At 36.1% G+C, this 20,805-nt stretch overlaps 1 protein-coding gene across 1 annotated transcript in view; it reads left to right on the top strand.

The window, feature by feature from the left end:
• The first annotated feature begins 695 nt into the window (after window positions 1–695).
• Window positions 696–20,805, top strand: part of Eip75B (Ecdysone-induced protein 75B) — a 126,227-nt gene continuing 106,117 nt past the window's right edge. The window contains exon 1 of the mRNA XM_073087308.1: window positions 696–1,117. Coding sequence (XP_072943409.1) covers window positions 853–1,117 — 265 coding nt within the window. The 5' untranslated portion in view covers window positions 696–852. The remainder of the gene's footprint in view (window positions 1,118–20,805) is intronic.

The following is a 20,805-nucleotide window of genomic DNA, read 5'->3' as shown; positions in this document are numbered from 1 at the left end:
GCCGATTTATTACACATTAATCACGGAAGACAAAGAAACTGTGTGAAGGTTACACTTATTGCTAGTTTACAGTTTGGAAATGCATTTTATGCTGATTTCGTAGCACATGTTTGGTTTACTTTAATTAAAACAATGCAGCGCATGATATTATTCAAGGTTATGTAAATGTGCATGAATTTCAGCTTTTTCTAGGATTAAATACAGACGGTATAAGTTCCAATTACATTAGATGGTATCTGTAAACATTTTGTTTTTAATTGATTTTGCCTTTATGAAGACTGCGTACTTCTAAGTAAGTAACTGAAATATGAAATAATAAAGTATTTGGTTTCGCAAGCTTTCATGTTTAAAGAAAAGGGTAGGTTCGACGGGGGTGTGCATTATAATCCCCATTCCTTATATTAAAGTGACTGTATAATGCATAGGTACATAAAGATCATTGCACTCAGAAGGTCGTATGTAAGGTTAAAGTAGAGCCGAGCACTCGTTGCAGGCGGCGTGGTCGTCGCCGTTGGGCGGGCGGTGCAGGACACCTGAGGGCGGGGGCAGGCGCGCGGGGCACGCTGCAGATTCACTTTCGTCCGGCCGCGACCGCCGCCACGCCAGTGAGAGAAAGTTGGCCGCGGCGAGCGAACGAGTCTCGCTAGGGAGCGGCGCGCCGCCGCACCGTACGACACGCGCGTCTTCTGAGCCGGAGTAAACATACGCCGACGTACATGTAGATTTTGGATGGATTTTTTTTCACGTGTAGCTACATGATATTGCGATGTGCTAAGGTTCGTTTTTAAGAGTTTTTCGCGGAAAGCCCAGGACACTACTTTTGCGAATAGACTATTCAGTATTACGGGAGTCATGCAGTGCTACCCGAAATTGTCGCCGAAGCGTGAGCCCATCGACCACGGGTACGAGATGGAGATGATGGGTGGTGGTCGAAGGCTGGAGCTTCCGGCGCCGCCGGGCAAGGAGTTCCGTGCGCCGTGCTTGCTGCCGTCGCCGGCGCCTCCGCCGACGCATTCGGTCATCCAGTGCATGCGGCCGCCGCCTCCTCCGCCGCCACCACCGCGTCTGCTGAAGCCACCTTCCTTCGAGGAGCCTTCTAGCTCCATTCCTGATCTAGGTCAGTGAATTTATTTAATATTATAAGCCAACTTGAAATTTACATTTATTATAGAACCATGAAAAGTTTTATTATTTTTTTAAGTTCTTAGCATAATTTTAAAATTGTTTCGTTTTTATTTAGTATTAAAAATCTCGTAGTATTTAGTATTGTTTTTATGGTATATATTTTAGATGACATTTTACACATAATTTTGTAAATCTGTTATATCTTTGAATCTTAATCTTATGCAATAAGGTCAGGGTGCAGTCACTCGAACGTAGCGTTAAAAGTAACCACAATTTTACTTAGCCTTGGCCGTCATAGATTTATACTTCCTGCTTCGGAAAATTGTAACAGAGCGTTTACAGTTACATGGGAATTTCCGGGTGATGACGACAGCACACGAAGGCCGTATATATGTATTGTGTATGTATTATAACATCGTGTGCATTGATCGGTATTATTACACGCAGTAATGTAAACAAAACTGCGTAAAGTGCGCGTAGATAAAGTCGATAAGTTCCTATCAAATATGGATGACTTGGGCTTTTTATGTACTTCAGATTTTCAAGTTCACTGTGTTAGAAAGATATGATTTAAGAAAATATTTATAATCATCGTATTTAACTTGTATTTTGAGTTTTGGTATGTCTACCCCGTAGTCAGGATGAAAGATATTTGATACCCTAAGTGTGGGTACTTACATATTTTCATCTAAATGTACGTATATAATTTGTCTACCATCTATCACTTGGCCAGGGCGGTAAACTATGGTCTAAACCCCTATTACTCTGAGAGGCGACCCGTTTCCAGCAGTGGGATGGTAACGGATTACATCATCAACCTAGCATCGACTCAGTACCTACATACTTAAGGGTTTATTTGTTTTGCTTCATTTGTATTTTTGATGCATTTTTGCGTAGTATTTTGACCTGCATTTAAATATGATCAAAAATATTTTAGCATTCAAAGTGTATTTACTCGTATCAATCTACATGAGAAGGAAAAAAATCGGCACATATTTTTTATAATCTGTATACATTATGCTACTGTACAGGGTAATTTCAAATGAAGCTTACAAACTGTAGATTAGCGGAGTACTTGTCCTAGCGCTATCAGAAAATCCTTGTGACATTGCTTTTGGAAAACGTGTCTGCTTATGAAAAATAATGATGTTAACAACATTTTCGCGAATAGCTGATTAGATAAGTATCGCAAGGTCAGAGCGACGAACGTGGTGACGCCGCGTCATTCGGTGTCATTAAGGTCACTGTGACATTGGGCCGCAGTGACAAAATAATAGTAGTATCTTATCTCGCAATGTCAGCGGCGCGGGCGCAGGTGCGGGCGACCCTTGCACCCCGATTGCGAGTCCCACGAACATCAATCCGTTTTACGTAATCTCTGTTTATAAACAACTTTATAAAAACAAAACAAAACATTACACGAGTAGGTTAACTGGAACGATGCAAATACGTAATTTGCAATTTTCGAGGACGAGGCTTTACTATATTACAGACAAGATAACTTAAAGAAAAGGTACCGTTTAACAAAGTTAAATCTCGGGAGTGAATAGTCACAATGTAGAGACGATTCTTACACGAATACTTATTTGCCACATGAGTCACATTTGTGTAATCCGAATGCCTAAAACACTTTGATTTTTGGCTTTATATGGGTTTTTATTAGGTAGGGTTCGTGATTCACATTATTTTTTGTTACATAGAAGTATTACGATTACGACCATACAGTACACCTAATGGTAAGTTACCACTGCTGCTCATGGAAATTTTTATTCACCCCAGGACGCCCCAGGTCGGAATTCTACTACAATTGAACTACGTAGTCTACGATGTACATAATACATTTATGAAGATATTACGAAATGTGTCTAGAATCAGCATATTCTTCAATTTATTAAATTCCTGTTTCAGTACAAATTTATAAACAAGACAGTTAATAAAAATAAAAGTGCATGCACAAGACCACGCATGCGTGTGTATCCGAGGGCGTGGTATGCGTGCGAATGTGGCTGGACTTGTGTGTTATTGTACTCGTAGTTAGAACTTAAACGTTTAGAAGATATCTTGCATGTTATAGAAGCTTTAGGTTCAAATATCTTTCAAATATATGCGATGTTTCACCATGATGAAATGCACCATTGGTCACCGATCTGGTGATGATGGATCATGGCATCACTGATGTCATCATCAAATTGGTGATGACATCAGGTGATTGGTGAAGGATAATGATTATAGACTTTTAGAACTAGTGTTACACTAGGAATAAAAAGACCAGTAGGAACTAGAAACAAATGAAAAGTTGGAAAAAAAATACTAATTTCGAAATTCTGCTACTTCTAGAAAGTAAAGGATTTTAATAAATTCTTGGTGGCTGTAGTCCTCTTATTTCGGAAATATCGTACATGATTTTGGTAGCTTAACCAAACCCTTCTAACCCCTCCTGCTCGTCTGGATCTGCCAGTGCTCATACCGTACACCTTATAAACTACCGAAGGTCATTGTCGACGTTGCAATACACACATCAGCGACCACAAAAGGACTAATTCATCCACGTGTCGGCGTTCGAGTGTCAACTGCGTATATAGAGTTATCACCATAACCTTCTACAAGAGCAAATTACTTCCTGCTGATACTGGCACGCGATATATATCTTATTATTTATCGCTCTTTGTGTTTGATTGTGCAAAAATAAGTCAATTTGACATTCTTACAGCAAAACAGCAAGGGCATCACTAATCACCTGATCGCAGATGACGTAGATTACATGACGATTGCCTGTCGTTAGATAACAAAGTGCAATCTTCACGTGCATAATATAAACAATAATACTTGTGCATATTTTTAAATGCCATGTGCCGCGATTCACCTTTGTCTGATACGTTATCAAAGTAAAACACAACCAAAAAGATAAGTGTATGACTATACAGTGGATATTATTAAGATTTTCAAACAAAACTTTTATCCCGCTCGGATTGATTGTCAGCTGGCTTGTTTCACATCGACTCACTACCAATTAATAACAATTCGTGGATGACACTTGTACTCCCTAAGTCCGATGTATTGCTACCTTACAGTTGAATATCTTTGTAAACATCTAACTACGAGAAAAAATACACACAATAGGTCTATTTAAGAGCATTAGATGTACTTTTTATTGAATCCTTCAGTAACAAGGTCAAATGTTTCTTAGGAAACAGTTATAAATTTGTAAGGATTTCAGAACAATTTTCCTTTGCGAAAGTTCTTGCTTTTTTGTGGCTACGTTTTTAGCTTTCTTTGTCATAAAGGAAGACAAACCAAAGCTTTGTAAAGCAAAAACGTTTTCGACCCAACTTTTCTGTTTTAATATTATTGTGGGGAACACACATACATTGTATATAAATGTAACAGAACATAGGATACGGAAGTGACTTACCCCGGAGATGTGACATTCAATGTTGTTATCATTCGCGTATCGCGAGTAAATCGCAATGTATATTTTTATAATCTAAACAAGCGTATCTATGTAATAAACGATTGAGCACACAGGGAAGTGGCGACCGACCTTGCCGGAGGTCACATCGCGTCACTCGCAACACTTATAATACTTAAATCGTTTCATAACATAAACAACCGGGTTGTTCGAAGTAATTGCTGACATGGGTTTCATATGTAAGCAATAATAACACTTCATGGGTAACAACCTAAATTCGTGAAGTCCTATTCAACTCGCGGGCGTGCCCCCTACTCCGTCCTTCCCCACCACCCGCCGGCGTGACCGAACGCGGGTCACGGCCACTTGTATTTTGTACTTGATGAAAACGATAAGGGTACAATGAGTGTACAAAATAAATATAGATAACTAAACTGCTTATTTGAATATCGACGTTTCTTGGAAATAATGTTCCATAAAAGTTTTTTTATATCTGCCCGTATCCGTAATCATATCTATATTTGAATTTATTCATGACCAAATTTTCATTATTTATGCCTAACAGAAATTGTCATATTTCGATCATTGGTTGCCAAAAATGGGTTAATTGATTAATTAATAATAAAAAGCAAATGACAGGTATTTTTTATATTATCATAATATAACTTTCATTTTGTTGTTAAAGCGGTTATTTAAATACTATTAAATTTAAAAAAGCTGTTCCAATTTTTTTTTTGTGTATAATAATCAGTTTTAATTTCACTAATGATACATAAAACACGAATCGTACTTGAAGTTGAAAAACAAAACAATTATCTTATCGACCTACATGTACAAATACAATATATTAAATATTGTAGACTCCCGAGTTGATGGTTAAGGTCGAGCAATGGAAGAATAGGTAGGAAATGAAATTATCGTGTCAAACGTCTACGTGGATGCAGGGCCAAGGCCAAGTTGAAGGTAGGATTGATTCCGCGCCACTTATGCCACCAGCGCACTTCAGTTCCTCATCTATGATCAAACGACACTGTACCAATTGTATGAGTAGTTGACCTGTTGTAGGCAAGATCAAGTCTATTAAATGTAATAAAAAGTTATATAGGCACTAGAGTTATATATAACTAGCTGACCCGGCAAACTTTGTACCGCCTAAAAATCTATTTATCAAATATATTTCATATAAAATATAGCTTATGTTACTCGTGGATAATGTAGCTTTCGAATGGTGAAAGAATTTTTAAACTCAGTCCAGTAGTTTTTGAGCCTATTCATTACAATCAAACAAACAAACAAAGTTTTCCTCTTTATAGTATTAGTACAGATTTCTGTATAGTATGTGATCTAAATGTACTGTTGTGTAATGCATATTGTATTTTTACAGTCATGGTATTTAGCTAGCACAGTTTGGTTCCTCAAACTGTACTATATCTGTATCTACCTAAGATTTTACTTCCTCTGCAATGACGTGGCAAATGAGCATGCAGTCTAACTGATGGTAAATATCGACCGTGGATATCTGTAATTAGGACTTTGAAGAGGAGCTTAAGTAGGTCCACATATGCGTTACTACCCCTGCAAACTGAGGTAGAGGCCCTCGTGGTTCACTGGTTGTGTGTACTTTATTTTTTAGACAAGAACATGGCACCATAATTATGTAGTACATAATTTTATACATATATATATCTTATACAAAATCAAAGATATTATGTATCATACACGCCCCTACATAAAATGGAACCCTTATGCAATTAACTTTGGCTGGAATGAGATTCGCCGTATTAAGTTGTAATTTATACTGAAGCACGCAGACAAAACATTGCTCTTAAAAATAACAAAATCTCAGATAATGTATTAACGAGTCGCAAATATTTATTTAACTTTAAATAGTTACTTACGTAATCTTGTATGACTACAATCGTTTTATCTGAGATAATACAAATGTTCTTATTTATTTTCTTTCGCAATATATCAATTAATATTTTAAGGAAGCCTAGCAATAACGCAGACGTTTTACGAGAAATAGAGGAAAAGTAGTCACCGTCGTCTCTGAATATTTGCAACTACAGAGGAGCCGAGACAGGAAAGCTCCTTTTGCATCTGTTTACAGACTTCCATTCTATAGCGCTTCTGGAATACCGAGGGAGGTAGTTATTCTAATGGGACGGCGAATAGGTATTTAGCGAGTGGACCCTTTTTTTTTTTTTTTTTTTTTTTTTTTTTTTTTTTTTTTTTTTTTTTTTTTTTTGTCGAGGGGGAAACCTTCAAAAGGTACCCGACAACGTGGGAGCGACGCCGAGTTATGTGGGATTTTTACCGCACTAAAACCCCCCCGGTGGCCGTCCTCTGCGCTGCGTTGAGGGCTCCGGAGTCGGCCGGAGTCCTCTAAGCGCGTTGCCCCGTCGGGCTCCGCCCAGGTGAGCTTGACGCTCGCCACACCATCTGGTGTATACGACGGTATGCGACCACACATACCGTCGTCCTTCCCGGGGCCGCTGGCCGGGCGGTTCGAGCTCCCACTCTTGCCGCCCGCAACCCCGGAAGCCCCCTTTTAGTCGCCTCTTACGACAGGCAGGAGATACCGTAGCCCTATTCTAGTCCCGGAACTACAGGGACATAGCGAGTGGACCCAGGCCTTGTATTGGGATAGTAAGCGGGTTACGACGATAGAAAAATTATAATCACACTAGCTTTTGCCCGCGGCTTCGCCCGCGTTTAAAATAAAATAATATGACAATAACATACTTAAAATTGAAAATTCGTACCTTTATTGGAATGACAGTGGCGCCGTCAAGCGAAAATTGGTTGTACCAACTCTGAAACCTTCATGGGCTCATGGACAACAACTTTGCTCATGGACAACTTTTTTGGTCCAAAAGATCAATTCTCCGATTAATCGATCTTAGATCGCCATCCCTAGTTCCCGTGGGATTTCCGGGATAAAAACTATCCTATGTCCTTTCTCAGGTTTTAGACTATCTTTGTACAAAATTCATTAAAATCGGTTCAGTGGTTTAGGCGTGAAGAAGAGACAACCAGACAGACAGACAGACAGACAGAGTTACTTTCGGATTTATAATATTAGTAAGGATAAGGAAGTAAGGATTAGTAAGGATAAGGATTAATACTAAAACACAAATAGGGGGAAATATATGCTTTAACCTTCGTGTAATACACCGTACTGCGTGCCGGAATTTGGTAACGCAGTCCATGCTTTTTGATATAGCGTTATAGGCGTCAAAGGTTTAGGTGAATCACCGTGAATATCTGCGTATTTTTGCACATTTTTATTATACTCAGTTTTTGTTCGGTCGAGCGCTACTGCCGTTAAAGTGAAGGTCGCAAGATAAGAAATCAGTTGGTCTAATACAAGTGCTGTATGAAATTGCTTTTGTACTCGACAACCTGAGCAATAAAACATGTAACGCATTTTTGTTTTACGTTATAGTCGTTTGAAATCAACAAAATAAAGCAGATCAGTTTAAAAGTACACAACATGCAAACGATACTCGTTTCCATGCCACCTGATGGCAAGTGGTTATTATAAGCCACTGGACATAAGCAATCAACCAAGATTAACCAACATATAAGATTAGGATATGAGGTCGACCACATATGCGTTACCATGAGAACTAAGTAGCAACGCACCTTTAAACCAGAAATAGATGGCGGTAGTGCCTCCGGAGACGAGCCACAAAGAGTTCTACCTCCTTCAAAAGTTGCAGTTGCTATTGAACATCTGCATCTACACCAAATAGGATTTGAGTCGTACTTAAAACATATGTAAAATATGTGTGAATGTGAATTTATGTCAAAAATTCACAACGTTAGTCAACGATCTAAATTTTGAATTAGTAGAAAATGAGGATGGTTAAATAAGTCTTTAAATAGTATCCTATAGAGTTATTTAACATATAATACGAGGATTGATAAATCTTCGTATAATATGTAACTCTATCAAAACTCATTCGATAAATAGTTATATGTACTCGTACTCACACTCCATAACATATGCTAACTCAAGAAACTCGCCCGTCGTCTAGAACGCTATAAAACCCTTCAACATCATTAAGATGTGTGTATAATTATTACTTAGAGAAACCTAACATTACGTACTCATTTCAAACTGCCAAGTGTAGTTCATAGTTCTGTGACTATGTAAAAAGTAGAGTCTCGCACGACACAGGATATCGTTATAAAAACGATGTTCTTACTAGTAAATCTATGTCTGCAGGTAATTATTTTTATGTCAGAAACAATTTATGCTTATTAGAATAAATGCACATAGTAATTTACGATCTATGAGTAAATATAAAATTAAGAGTTAATTAATTTTACATCTGGTATCTGGTGGTTATTGCCACTTCATAATTTACCTATTCATATATTTTAGTGCATACATTTTTGTAGTTATATATTTTTTGACGTGTATGGAAAAACAAATCAGAGAGTATTATCAGATCAGAGTGAACTCTACGCTCCATAGAGTAGAGTATCGAGGTAAGGACTACAATCTCTATGTATCCAAAAGAGTCAGTAGGGATTTGTTTAATTAGGGCGGTGTTAGTGTAGCGTGTGGGTAAGGTAAAAAACCGCCAAAAATATTTTCAAAGAATGTATTTCCGAAATTATTTTGATTTAGTAAATAGTTGAGGTTCTGTATACGTCAATTCTATCAACTCAGCGCACTGCGCTCTGCCTACAACTGCTAAATTCCTTTCATACTCTTTAGCGTAGGGAGAAGTTGGGTGCACTGATGTAACATAATTTATTTGTAGCATTTACTATCTGTTATTGGTCGTTTGCTTTCTTATAAAATATATTTTATAAATTACTCCAAAGAAGTACAATTTCTCACGTGTGTGCATAAGGAAACATACGGTTTATTAAATAAATAAATTTGCATATTTATGATATTTTTTGTATCTATTTATTTATCTGTTATTATTTAGATATAGTGTTTTCGAACCCTTTTCTATTTTAATTCTTAATTCCCCCATATCACAATAGGAACATATCTGCATCAATGATGAGCTAAAATAAGAACCATTGGGGTTGTCTAATATTAACTTTAAGCACGTTCTCTGCTCCTACTTCCTATTTATATTTTAATTTTGGAGACTGGAATTTTATATTTAAAAATGGGTTTAAAATGCATTCTTTGCCTAACCTCACGTTGGTGTACTTAAATCCGAAATATCTTATGGAAATACTCAACGAAAACAATAATGACTATTTATGACATTATATTCAAATTTTATACCACAATCAATAGCGTCCGATAGTAATAATCAATCTCAATCAATTTTTCTCTTCCAAAGACAAAATTTGAATTTTTTTCAAAACAATAATTTTCAAATCTTGTACTTAGGAAAGTAAGAGTTGCTTAAGATTGAATACTATTAAGAGGCGCATATTATTAAGTAGTTCCTTTTGTCCCGTAATTGTTTTGTAACAATGCAATGTTACAATAACATTAGTAGGTGTAGAGTGCAAGGTAGTGATCACGCCCCTGACCCACGCAATGTGGTGCGTTGCCATGGTCACGGCCGATCGATGAAGCGTCGGATGCATCCGGGACTATAACGACATATCGCCCCATTCTATGCCTCAAGGTGACTTTGTTTACTTTGGTGGTTCAATTTGATCGGATTCGTCACTGTTTCATTTCGCAGTCACCTAAATAGCTTTATCATAAATATATTTTTTTTTCATCAAAGAAATCAAATCTGACAAATTTATGGCTCTAGTAATCACGATATGACAGATAGGTATATAAAGAAGTATAGACAATATAGAAAATTAACTTTGATAAATGATATAAAAACTTTCTTGATATGATTTGACAGTAACTCACGTTTTTCCGGATAGTTGATTGTTTTACTATTATATTTTTTACAAATACGAAACAATTATTTATGTATAAAAAAATAATGTATAAATAATAACAAATTTTGCAGAATAGAGTTTACGTATTCGTGATATCCGAGGTATACCATTACGTTATTAATAAATGAATACGGAGTAAAGGGCATATTTCAAGATTTATTTAACTTAATCTGTTTATTACCTCTTTTGCTCTAAAACAAATAAAAATTAAGTCAATTATGAATTTCTCTTTCCAATAATATCTATTTATTACAGTAATTTAGTTTGTATCATTCCGCTCGTTGTATCGAATATATCTGACAGAAAGCGCGCGCGCCGTTGTTATTGAAGAGTTTAACGGATAAAACTCAGTGGTTCACGGCGCACTGAGTCAGTGAGTCACTCATGACATAAAATCCCTTTAATATATACTGTGAAAATATAATTCTAAGCATGAAACAAAAAAATACAAATTACAAAATGTTAAGTACACAATTACAGCGACAGTTAGGAGAATAATAAGTTTCGTCCTTTTTATATGTAAAAATAATTTTAGGACCAGAAAAGGGTTGTGTGGTGGGCGAACCTTTAGTACTAGGGCAGCAAGGAACGTAAGAGGCAGTCCGTGCACGACGTCACTGCGCTCCGACGTTGCATCGGGTCATTGCACAGGCAGCAGCGAACACGCATACAATGTCGTACTGTCATTGATAAATTTAGAAATAAAGTATAGGTCAATTAAAATTAACCGTGCTGCAATCTTTATTGTAACTAGTACATCAGTAACAATACTACGTTGTTCATTAATTACGTAACTAAAGTTTTTTATTTGACTATGAATCGTCTATTTTTTTAATTATCTTTGCATTGTATTTGTTGTAGTTTTGAATGTCTGGCAACATACTTTCATATTACACGGACAGTTAAATACCGAGATACATAATAATAAAAATCCCTTTGCAAATAATTTACTTAATCCTTGTTTAGCATAACACGAAGTGACTCTACCATACAAGCGCATATTACTCAATGGGCATAATTTCTTCAAACTGCAACTTGTTCACTACATGGAGAGCGTGTGCAAACACAATTACTACCACAAGTAAAATAACCAATGGAAAATGCGTGTATAAATACACATGCAACCAACGTCGTTCTCGACTCGGATATTCACTAATACACATGCACAATCTTAGGCTATCTCTTTTACACTTATTGGAAATAATAGCGTTGTCGAATTGCATACGAATGCACTTCGTCATTTTCTTGGCACGTGCAGCGATCTCCTCGTCGGTTCAGCTACCCTGGTAATTTGTAGTGAAACTAACAGTTCACAATCACATACGTTCCTCCAAGTATTGAAACATATTTTTAAATAGTTTCTACACTTAGAGCAATTATAGCCATTTAGGTAAATATTGTAAAAATATAGTTTTTTTTAATAACTCGTGTACTTATTATTTTTACCGCTTTTATGTTGAAATTCATCATATTTAGATTCATCAAATATTTAATTTATTTTCATAGATATATTATCCTACTGACGTTTTATTTTAGTCTGGTTGCATTTGTCTTTAGCATTATAAACATGCACTCTTGACGCAACCAAACACAAAAAGTCAATTGATTACGGACGTGCAAGGGTATTCAATGTCACTAAACCACACGTACCGCTATAACTTTAATTCTTTAAGTGTATGAATCATACAAACACCCAATGATTCCACATGTATTTCTCATTAATATTATGTAAGTGTGTAAAATGCAATGAAAATGATTCCAGAACCGTTACTCTAAATATATCAATTTTAGAAATCTGTTAATTTTTTTATTACATTGTTTTTTATTATGAACAGTAGTTATAGTTATTATTTTTTACCTTTAATAATAATAGTTTGAGGAATAATTATTAAAAACAATAGTGAAATCGCAGAGAACGGCGTGGTAGTCGCGCGGCGCTTGCCCGAGAATGCACTTCGTTGCAACCATCTACCAGGGCATAATAAACATCACGAGGTTGGCCTGCACATTGCCGGCAAAGATACATGAAGTTCACTGTTCAATATTTATACTCTTTACGCGATATAGCGGTTATAACTGATTAAATTTATTGTTTCAACGGTAAGTATATAATGATTAGAATATTTATAACATAACTTCACACATAAAGACAAGTTTAGTAGTATCAAAACCATTTAAATTAATTATTTCTGATTACCTCTGGTCAGGAATCAAAGGACGTAAGACTTTTGGACGCATGTAAATCGTACTATTATCCGAAGGTTTGGGCCTTTCTTACTCTTTTCACAAGTAGTACAAACATATAAGATTGTACAATCTATTTGTGGCAAAAGCATAGGACTAAAAAAATTAAAATATGTTAGGTTTATAAACGTAAAAAAGAAAAGCGAGATCCGATGCTAACGTTGCATTATTTTACAGTGTGCCCATAAACCGTTTTTATATCACAAATAACTCGCCTTTTTGTAGTCACTGTAATAGATTTACGATAATTGGATGTCGTTGAAAAGTGCAATCTTCAACGTGCATTAAAGTGTCGAAGCCGCTACGACTGCGCTGAAAGCAGATAATGCTCTCGCTTTTACTCTATTACCTGGTGTCGGTGAGCTAGTATGTAGGTGTGTGTTACACTGTACACGCAATAGGCATTGCTTTCTAAGCAGCGAAGGTGAGGTGCACGCTAGCTAGTTCAAGTTTAGCACAGCGGGACGAGGCGCGGGCGCGGCTGTAATTGCATAGATCGTTGTACATTTTAAGGTTCTAACAGGCCAGTTTCTGCGATAACTAGCTGATATTATGTAGTCGTCCTCGTTGAGTTAGTCAGCGTAGTACTTGCTGCACGAGTACAGAAATTCCAGATATTTTCTTTAGTACTTTTGTGGGTGGTATGACATTAAGGATTACATGTATTCTTAAGCGTAATAGCATACCTCCCTAGGTATACTGACTACATATTACTACTACAAATTGCACCAAACACAAGTATAAAACTAATTTACGATATCATTTCTAATAAGAATTATTAGAAGTATTACAGAGTTTGTGTCGTTATTTCTATAATTATATAAGTTACTATAATAAAATATAATTACAGGCATGTGGAGTATTAGGAACTGTTCGATAATTTTTGATTAAGTTGTATCTTGACGAAAATGGCGTAAATTTCAATCTTAGGAGAATTATAGCATCAGGATAATCGAAATCTAATAATTGTAATGCATAAGAGATCTCATCCCATAGAAACAATAGATATATCAAACCCATATTAATCCAAGTACGTCTATAGTATCCAGAGACGCAATCACATATCCTAACAACCCTAGCATCTAACGCCATACGGGGCAACGAACGCACGCAGCTGCCCGGGAAATAGATCCCGTCCTGACTATTTCAGAACGCATCTTAGATACCAGTCCTGCATTGCGTTGCGCCCAACCTGTAACGTGAGAACGCAAAAAATATAGCGCTGAGAATGATAACATAAATTGCAATATTCCCGGCCTCATCGTGATGCTACTTAGTATTCTATTAATCTAAAGCACTTGAGCTTCACGTTTTTCTTTGCCCTTTTCTTGAAACCTATCCTCTATAATCATATGCGTCCCACTTTCTCATTATTTTATGCGTTCCATTTCTAACGTGTGAAGACCCAAACAACTTAAATACTTTTACGTAACCTAAGTTAAATTTAATTTAAGATTAAATTAAACCTTCGGACAAGTTTTTTTAACAAAGGTCAAACCGGTAGTCCTGATGCTTTATGTTTAGCATTCTGCATTATATGTATTGCTACCCTCAGAAAATAAATAGAGAGTGAAATCATGTTAATATAATTTCTACAACCCATTGCGTTGGTGGTAAAAAAGATATATATGGCTATAGCTGCCCAGCCGAATCAAATAGTACTTTTATCTCTAAAACCATTATCAATAGAAAACGTTATAAATAAACAAAACAAATCGATATCGCACGGTATCTAAGTGTCAGGGGCGCCGTATCACAATCTGCCGGCCCACTTGTGCGCGAAGTTCACCGGGGCGTTGCACTTTATGCGAATCAAATGCGCGCGCGCATTCGATGCGAAAGTGAATCACGTCATCACCATGTACTCTCTCTACGATCGTACGTTTACAGTTCACCGTAGGTTTCTACACCAGTTGAAGTTTGTACAGGTTACACAAGTTATTGGTAACTTTGTTATTGACTGCGATTAAACGGCTTTTAATGAGTACGTTAAATAAAAGTGTGTTCATTATTCGTTACTTTAGTTTATTGAAAAAATTAATGAAACCATTTGGACCAATATTAAAAATTAAAAGACATCACGAGATTCTTATGAACACAATAAATATCTACATGACATACTTTAAACGAAAATACGACACATACTAATTGCTATTTTATTCATCGATAGCTATTCAGGTGTCACGTCGGAAAATAATACATTTTTTGTTAGGAGTACATTTACGAGCGCGGTGCGTACATAGTCGCTAACTAGTAACTAGATATAAAGAGTCTTGAACTCGAGCCGGGAATGCTGGCAATAGAAAAAAAAGCGCAATGTTAGAAGCATCTAAGTCGGGTGCAGTGGCCGAGCAGTGCCAGTGACCTGCCGCGCGTGCGCCGGCGCACCGTAGCGCGCTACGCCGTGCTACGAACTGTACCCCTACCAGGAGTTTTTACAGTAGTCATATTTGTCGAAACGTAAAAACTCCTGGTAAGGGTACTGGCTGCGGCGGAAAATTTGCTAGGATAGCCAATAACTGTATGATGAAATATTCAGTAGACACCTTATTTTTGGGTTTCAGCACATGTTTGTCATGAGTTTGTATTAAACATCAATGAACCATCGCGATATTTTTGCAGTATGTTAGCTCCTTATACTGTATCCTATGTAATTATTTTATATTATTCCTCTAAATTTTAAATCTGTATTACGATAATACAAATTTAAAATAAAAATAAATAAATCGATGCATTATATTATATAAGACATTTTTCATTTTACTTCATTACGGCAACATAATTTAATAAAAAGCGTGTAAAACCATTTCTTTACGCCACTAGTATTCCCTTTATTGCGTTTGCCGTGTGAGTCATAGTTACTTTAATAACTTATTTTGTATGTCGTCACTAAGTCGCTGAACGTATTTGTGGTACAGATAGGCATGTATCTCCCATTCGAAGCCCATGACGTGTCTACAAAATCGATACCGGGAAACCCTCTTCAGTGGCCTGAAAATACCGTGACTCATTGCGGCATAATGGTCTACTGAATAGATAATTTTATTAACCATTTATAAAGTAGACAAAACCTATTATTTTCATTTTACTGATATCATATTTATTCACTATACAGTCGAAACAATAACCTTTTTTAATTGTTATTTTTTATTATTTGTGATATTGAAAAACATCAACATTATACATATTATTATTACATTTGAATGCAGTTATTGGCATCGCTGTAAGTACTTAAATATACTTTTTTCTAAATTTAGCGATTAGGCAAATGGGCAATAAAACTATAAGTTGTCGTCGTGGTTTGTGGACGTTTGGTACACCAAAAAACCTCACTTTTGGCGCCGTTTGGTAAGAATGGCCGATACAAGAGGTCAACTCTATACCATACGATCCGCGTGCATTAAGAAAACATGATATATATTTGTTCGTAACCGGGAAAACATCTGTATCGATTAAAATCAATCAAATAATAACAATACGGTAAACTCAGTGCCTCACAAAAATTATTCAGACGGTTGGCTCGAGTCCTGTGGAATTAAATATGTGAATTAATTCAAATAACATCGTTTGCAATGCGGTGGCCGGCGAACGGAGTCATCATTCGACCCCAACCTGCTATATAATAAATATGTTATATATTCTAAACATCATTAAACAGTTACCAATTTTGCTGTGGTGAATTAATTCGGTCAGTTTTATCGGATACATTGCCCCTTGTTTACGTAAGTATTAAGTTCGAAATGTCCGCGAAAGGTATAAAATAATGTATCATGATGACATGTGTACGCACAAAACACATTTTTTTCTTAATATTTTTTTATGAAAGTAGTAGATCCCGTCATAATTTCATTCTAGAGGCACCATCGCCGCACCTAATTTTGCGGTATAACATTATTAGGCGCTACTGTCTTCTGTACCATTACCAGGAGTTTTTACGTTTCGACAAATACGACTGTTTTGGTATTTGTTTACGTATTTGCCCATACAAATTCCAATCGGCGCCCCTAGCGGATTGTGTCAGAACTAGGAAATCGTATGGGCCAATACGTAAACAATCATATTTGTTACCAAAACAGTCATATTTGTCGAAACGTAAAAACTCCTGGTAAGGGCACTGGACTGAAAGGTATGTAAGAGGCGTTCCAACTACAACCTCAGTGTAGAAATACTAGCAACGCAAACGCATCTGTGGCTACCGCCAGGAGTATTGCTATTACTAACCACCACTACCTCCTAAGTAACTATTATTAATCCTATCTGGGGTTGATTACAGTTACAGTTTACGATTTCGTACTAAGTACTTAAGATTTAATTTTCCAGGCAGAACTCTGTATATTTCATGATACTATTTTATGTTCAATTATATCAATACTAATTTTATCCTTTCCCTGGAGTAATTTAAATGTGATTGGTATGGAAAGTTGTAAGTGAAATTCTGCAGTGAAGTGTTGCCAACTTACTACTAATCGTACAAATTACGCAGTTATTGGGGAGGCATATGCTTATTACGCTAACCGGAAGGTAGTGCAGTATTGACAGCAGTGGCACCTGCTGTAGGGCGTTGCTCCGTCCAATTAGGTAGTGGATACACCTATATAATAGGTTGTATTAAAATGGAATTGCGCTGTTATTCGTGTAATTTTGTCTTAATAACATACAATTATATCATTCAAATTAAAATTACTTAAAAGATTATTTTGTATAAATTTAAAGCTACCACTACTAGATACATTGTTACGGTATTAAGGAACGAAATGTAAGGCTTAACTTAGTTTCCTGAGGGGAATAAGTTTAGATTGATGACCTGTCATTGCTTTTCTTTAGATCGTAAATCAGAACGGAATTACATAATGATGAATAAGTCTTCAGATAAATCCTGATTTAGTTCAAGTTGACTTGAAGTAAAGCGTAGGGTATCAATTGCGTCTGCATCTATGAAAAATGTTTTATATAAATCTCATCAAGAATATTTTTATATAAATGAATAAAATAAATAGTTAGAATGATCTACCAAATTTTAAATGGAAACTGTAAACTGGCAACTTGCCATTTTCAAATATAAGTCCCATTATGGTTCAGGCACAGATGAAATGCTACCCTTAAATCGTTGATAGACTTCGAGTTCGGCTTGGCCGGAGAAAATTCGCCAATATTCGCGAGGCGCGAACGGTGAAACGCCTGGCGACTAAAACAGATGTAAGAAAATTTGGCGCACTATAATATTTAACAAATTATTATAGGTGAACAATATGAGTTGCACATTTCCTAGTTACATACAAATGCTAGTGGATCAGTAAGGTTAGGTAATGGAGTTATGCCGATATCAATTCAGATTCAGTGAGAGCGGGCGCGGGCAGTTTTTGCCGCTGGTTGGCTCCGCATACAGATGCGAGCGGCCGACGACCCCCGGCGCTTGACCTCGCTGTAAGCGCGCCGCTCCTCAGCTTCCACGCAGTAAGATTTCCACTAGGAAAATCTGTCTTACTCAATAGTAAAAATGTGAAAGTTTGTGATTATGCATAATCATTCAAGCAAAAATACTGATGAATTTACGATAATATTTTGCACGAAAATTGTCCATGATAAATAGACAAATATATCTAAATTAGCATAGAGCGACGTGTGCAAAAGTTACTATTTTTCATTTTTAAACTCATGAACGATTATAGATTTAGTTAAACTCAGATGAAAATCAAATCTCACCAGTCATTACTGTTTAAAGTATCTACTTTCCATGGAAATATTAATAAAAAATTTTAGTTACCGATATGTTACCGAGTATTACTTTTTTACCCACAACTATTAATACCTACTTCCACTCACACAACGATTTCCACTCCCGTTTTCAGTTTTGGTGTAGCATTTTGCGAAAAAAACCGGTTTAGCTTATTGTGTGGTAAAGTAGCCTATTCTAGTAGAAAAGTTCCGTCCAAATTTGCTCCACTAATTCTAATATAGAAAGAGTAGTTCGAGTTTTCATAAAATTGGTCATAGAGCCAAAGCTTGTGATAATTGTTCATATCATAATTAAACATAAAAACTCCTATGTATTTTAAAATGATATAAATAATTCACGCCAATTAATAATTATATAAAATACTAGCTGACCCGGCAAACGTTGTGTTGCCATATAAATAAAAAAAATGTTACGAGTGAACAACGCTTGTCACTTAGGGGTATGAAAATTAGATAATAGCCGATTCTCAGACCTACTGAATATGCATATAAAATTTGGTGAAAATCCGTAAAGCCGCTTCGGAGGAGTACAGTTACTAACACGAGAATTTTATATATAATATAATGCAAATTTCAAATATTATCGTTAAATTGTCAAGATGACAATTAACAGAAAATAACTTGAAATTACTCTATCCATTCGATTTGAAAAGCCAAATGGGATGCTTTTTATTATTAACAATTAATTTTCAGAAACAATTTCCGTATTAAAAAGTCATACTAAGGCTTCAGAACAATAACGCAAGCTTTACATAGGTAGTACATAGGGTTCTTATCTTTGCTCATTTTGAGACGATGGGACGAGTGTTTGAAGAGGCACAATGAGTATAAAAGCGTGTGAATAGGAATCTAAGCATACAAGTTATAGAACGTGTCTATAAAAGAACGCAGTCTGTGTCTAAAGAAAATACTTAACGTGTAATGTGCCTCTGTATGGTTAGAATATGACTAAGGAAATATTGTATGGCTGGAAAATCAAAGCTTTCTAATAGTAATAGTAATGTTAAAATCAATTCAGTATTTTTGAGATTTAATTTTGGATTTTCGAATTATATTTAGCGTACTTTGATTTAGATATTAGTTTCATAAGAACAGCTAAATCAGAATTGATTCTCAGTTGGGCGATTTTTTTCAAAAACAAAGCTTGTGGCCACAATAGCAATTTTTCGACAGTAAAATTATTGTCTTTAAACGTTAGATTTGTGGCATCGTACCCAAGGTAGAAAAATCTTATATATAAAATTCTCGTGTAACAATGTTAGGTACCGTACTCCTCCGAAACGGCTTTGCCGATTTTCACCAAATTTTATATGCAGGTCTGAGAATCGGCTACTATCTATTTTTCATACCCCTAAGTGATAAGGGTTGTTCACCCTTAACATTTTTTTTATTTCCATGGCAACGCAACGTTTGCCGGGTCAGCTAGTAGAAGTACGGAATACAGGAATAAAGTCGAAATACGGAACCCTTTACAGTACCCTTACCAGGAGTTTTTACGTTACGACAAATATGACTGTTTTAGTATTTGTTTACGTATTTGCCTATACAAATTCCAATCAGCGCCCCCAGCGGATTGTGTCAGAGCTAGGAAATCGTATGGGCCAATATGTAAGCAAATACCAAAACAGTCATATTTGTCGAAACGTAAAATCTCCTGGTAAAGGTACAGTATGATAACCGTCACTTAGCACCTTTTTCTATTTCGATTTAACCTACTAGTTCCCACACCTTCGCTGGGCATATCAAATTACTCTTGTTGGTAAATGACAACAGTAGGTATTCTTTGTAATTTTTTGTAGACAATTCTTATTAGAATATTATTATCTTATTAGTATTACATATCCAACAACACAGGTGCGTAATATATAAAGAAAAAATAGAATACTTGATACGACGGCTATTACAAGAAGGAAAATAATAAGAATCCTGAAAAATTGACATACCGTAGACGAATACATAAATAATAGCATTTATAGTAAACCTAGTTCGCAAATGTGAAGTTTTGGCATCGATTCCGGGTTTATCTCTCGTCCTTTTCCAAAACAGGATGAAGGAACGGGACGGAAGTAAGGAACCTTTTCTCTCGCTAAGAAATGTAATAGGATAGGAACGTTATTGGCAGCGAATTCTCGGTCGCGGCCAAGGCCTGCGCGGTCAGGGGCTAACTCTATAATACGAGGTTCACTACTCTACATACAACAAACTATTCAATATATGAATATACCTGTTTAATCTTAATGTATATTAATCTCGTATCAATGTATTCGTACACGCTGATATTCGAAGTACTCGACCGATTTAAATTAAATTTTGTTAGTATAGTATGTTTGATTGGCTTCGAAATTAATTTAAAAGTCCTCAAAGGTGTGTCAAGTCTAGCAGTTCGCACTTGGGCGGTGGTG

Source organism: Epargyreus clarus, unplaced genomic scaffold (genome assembly GCF_041222505.1).
Source record: "Epargyreus clarus isolate Ecla_fem2 unplaced genomic scaffold, WU_Ecla_fem_2.2 ptg000026l, whole genome shotgun sequence".
NCBI lineage: Eukaryota > Metazoa > Arthropoda > Insecta > Lepidoptera > Hesperiidae > Epargyreus > Epargyreus clarus.
Note: the sequence above shows the minus strand (reverse complement) of the source record. Positions and strands in the feature narration are given on the sequence as shown.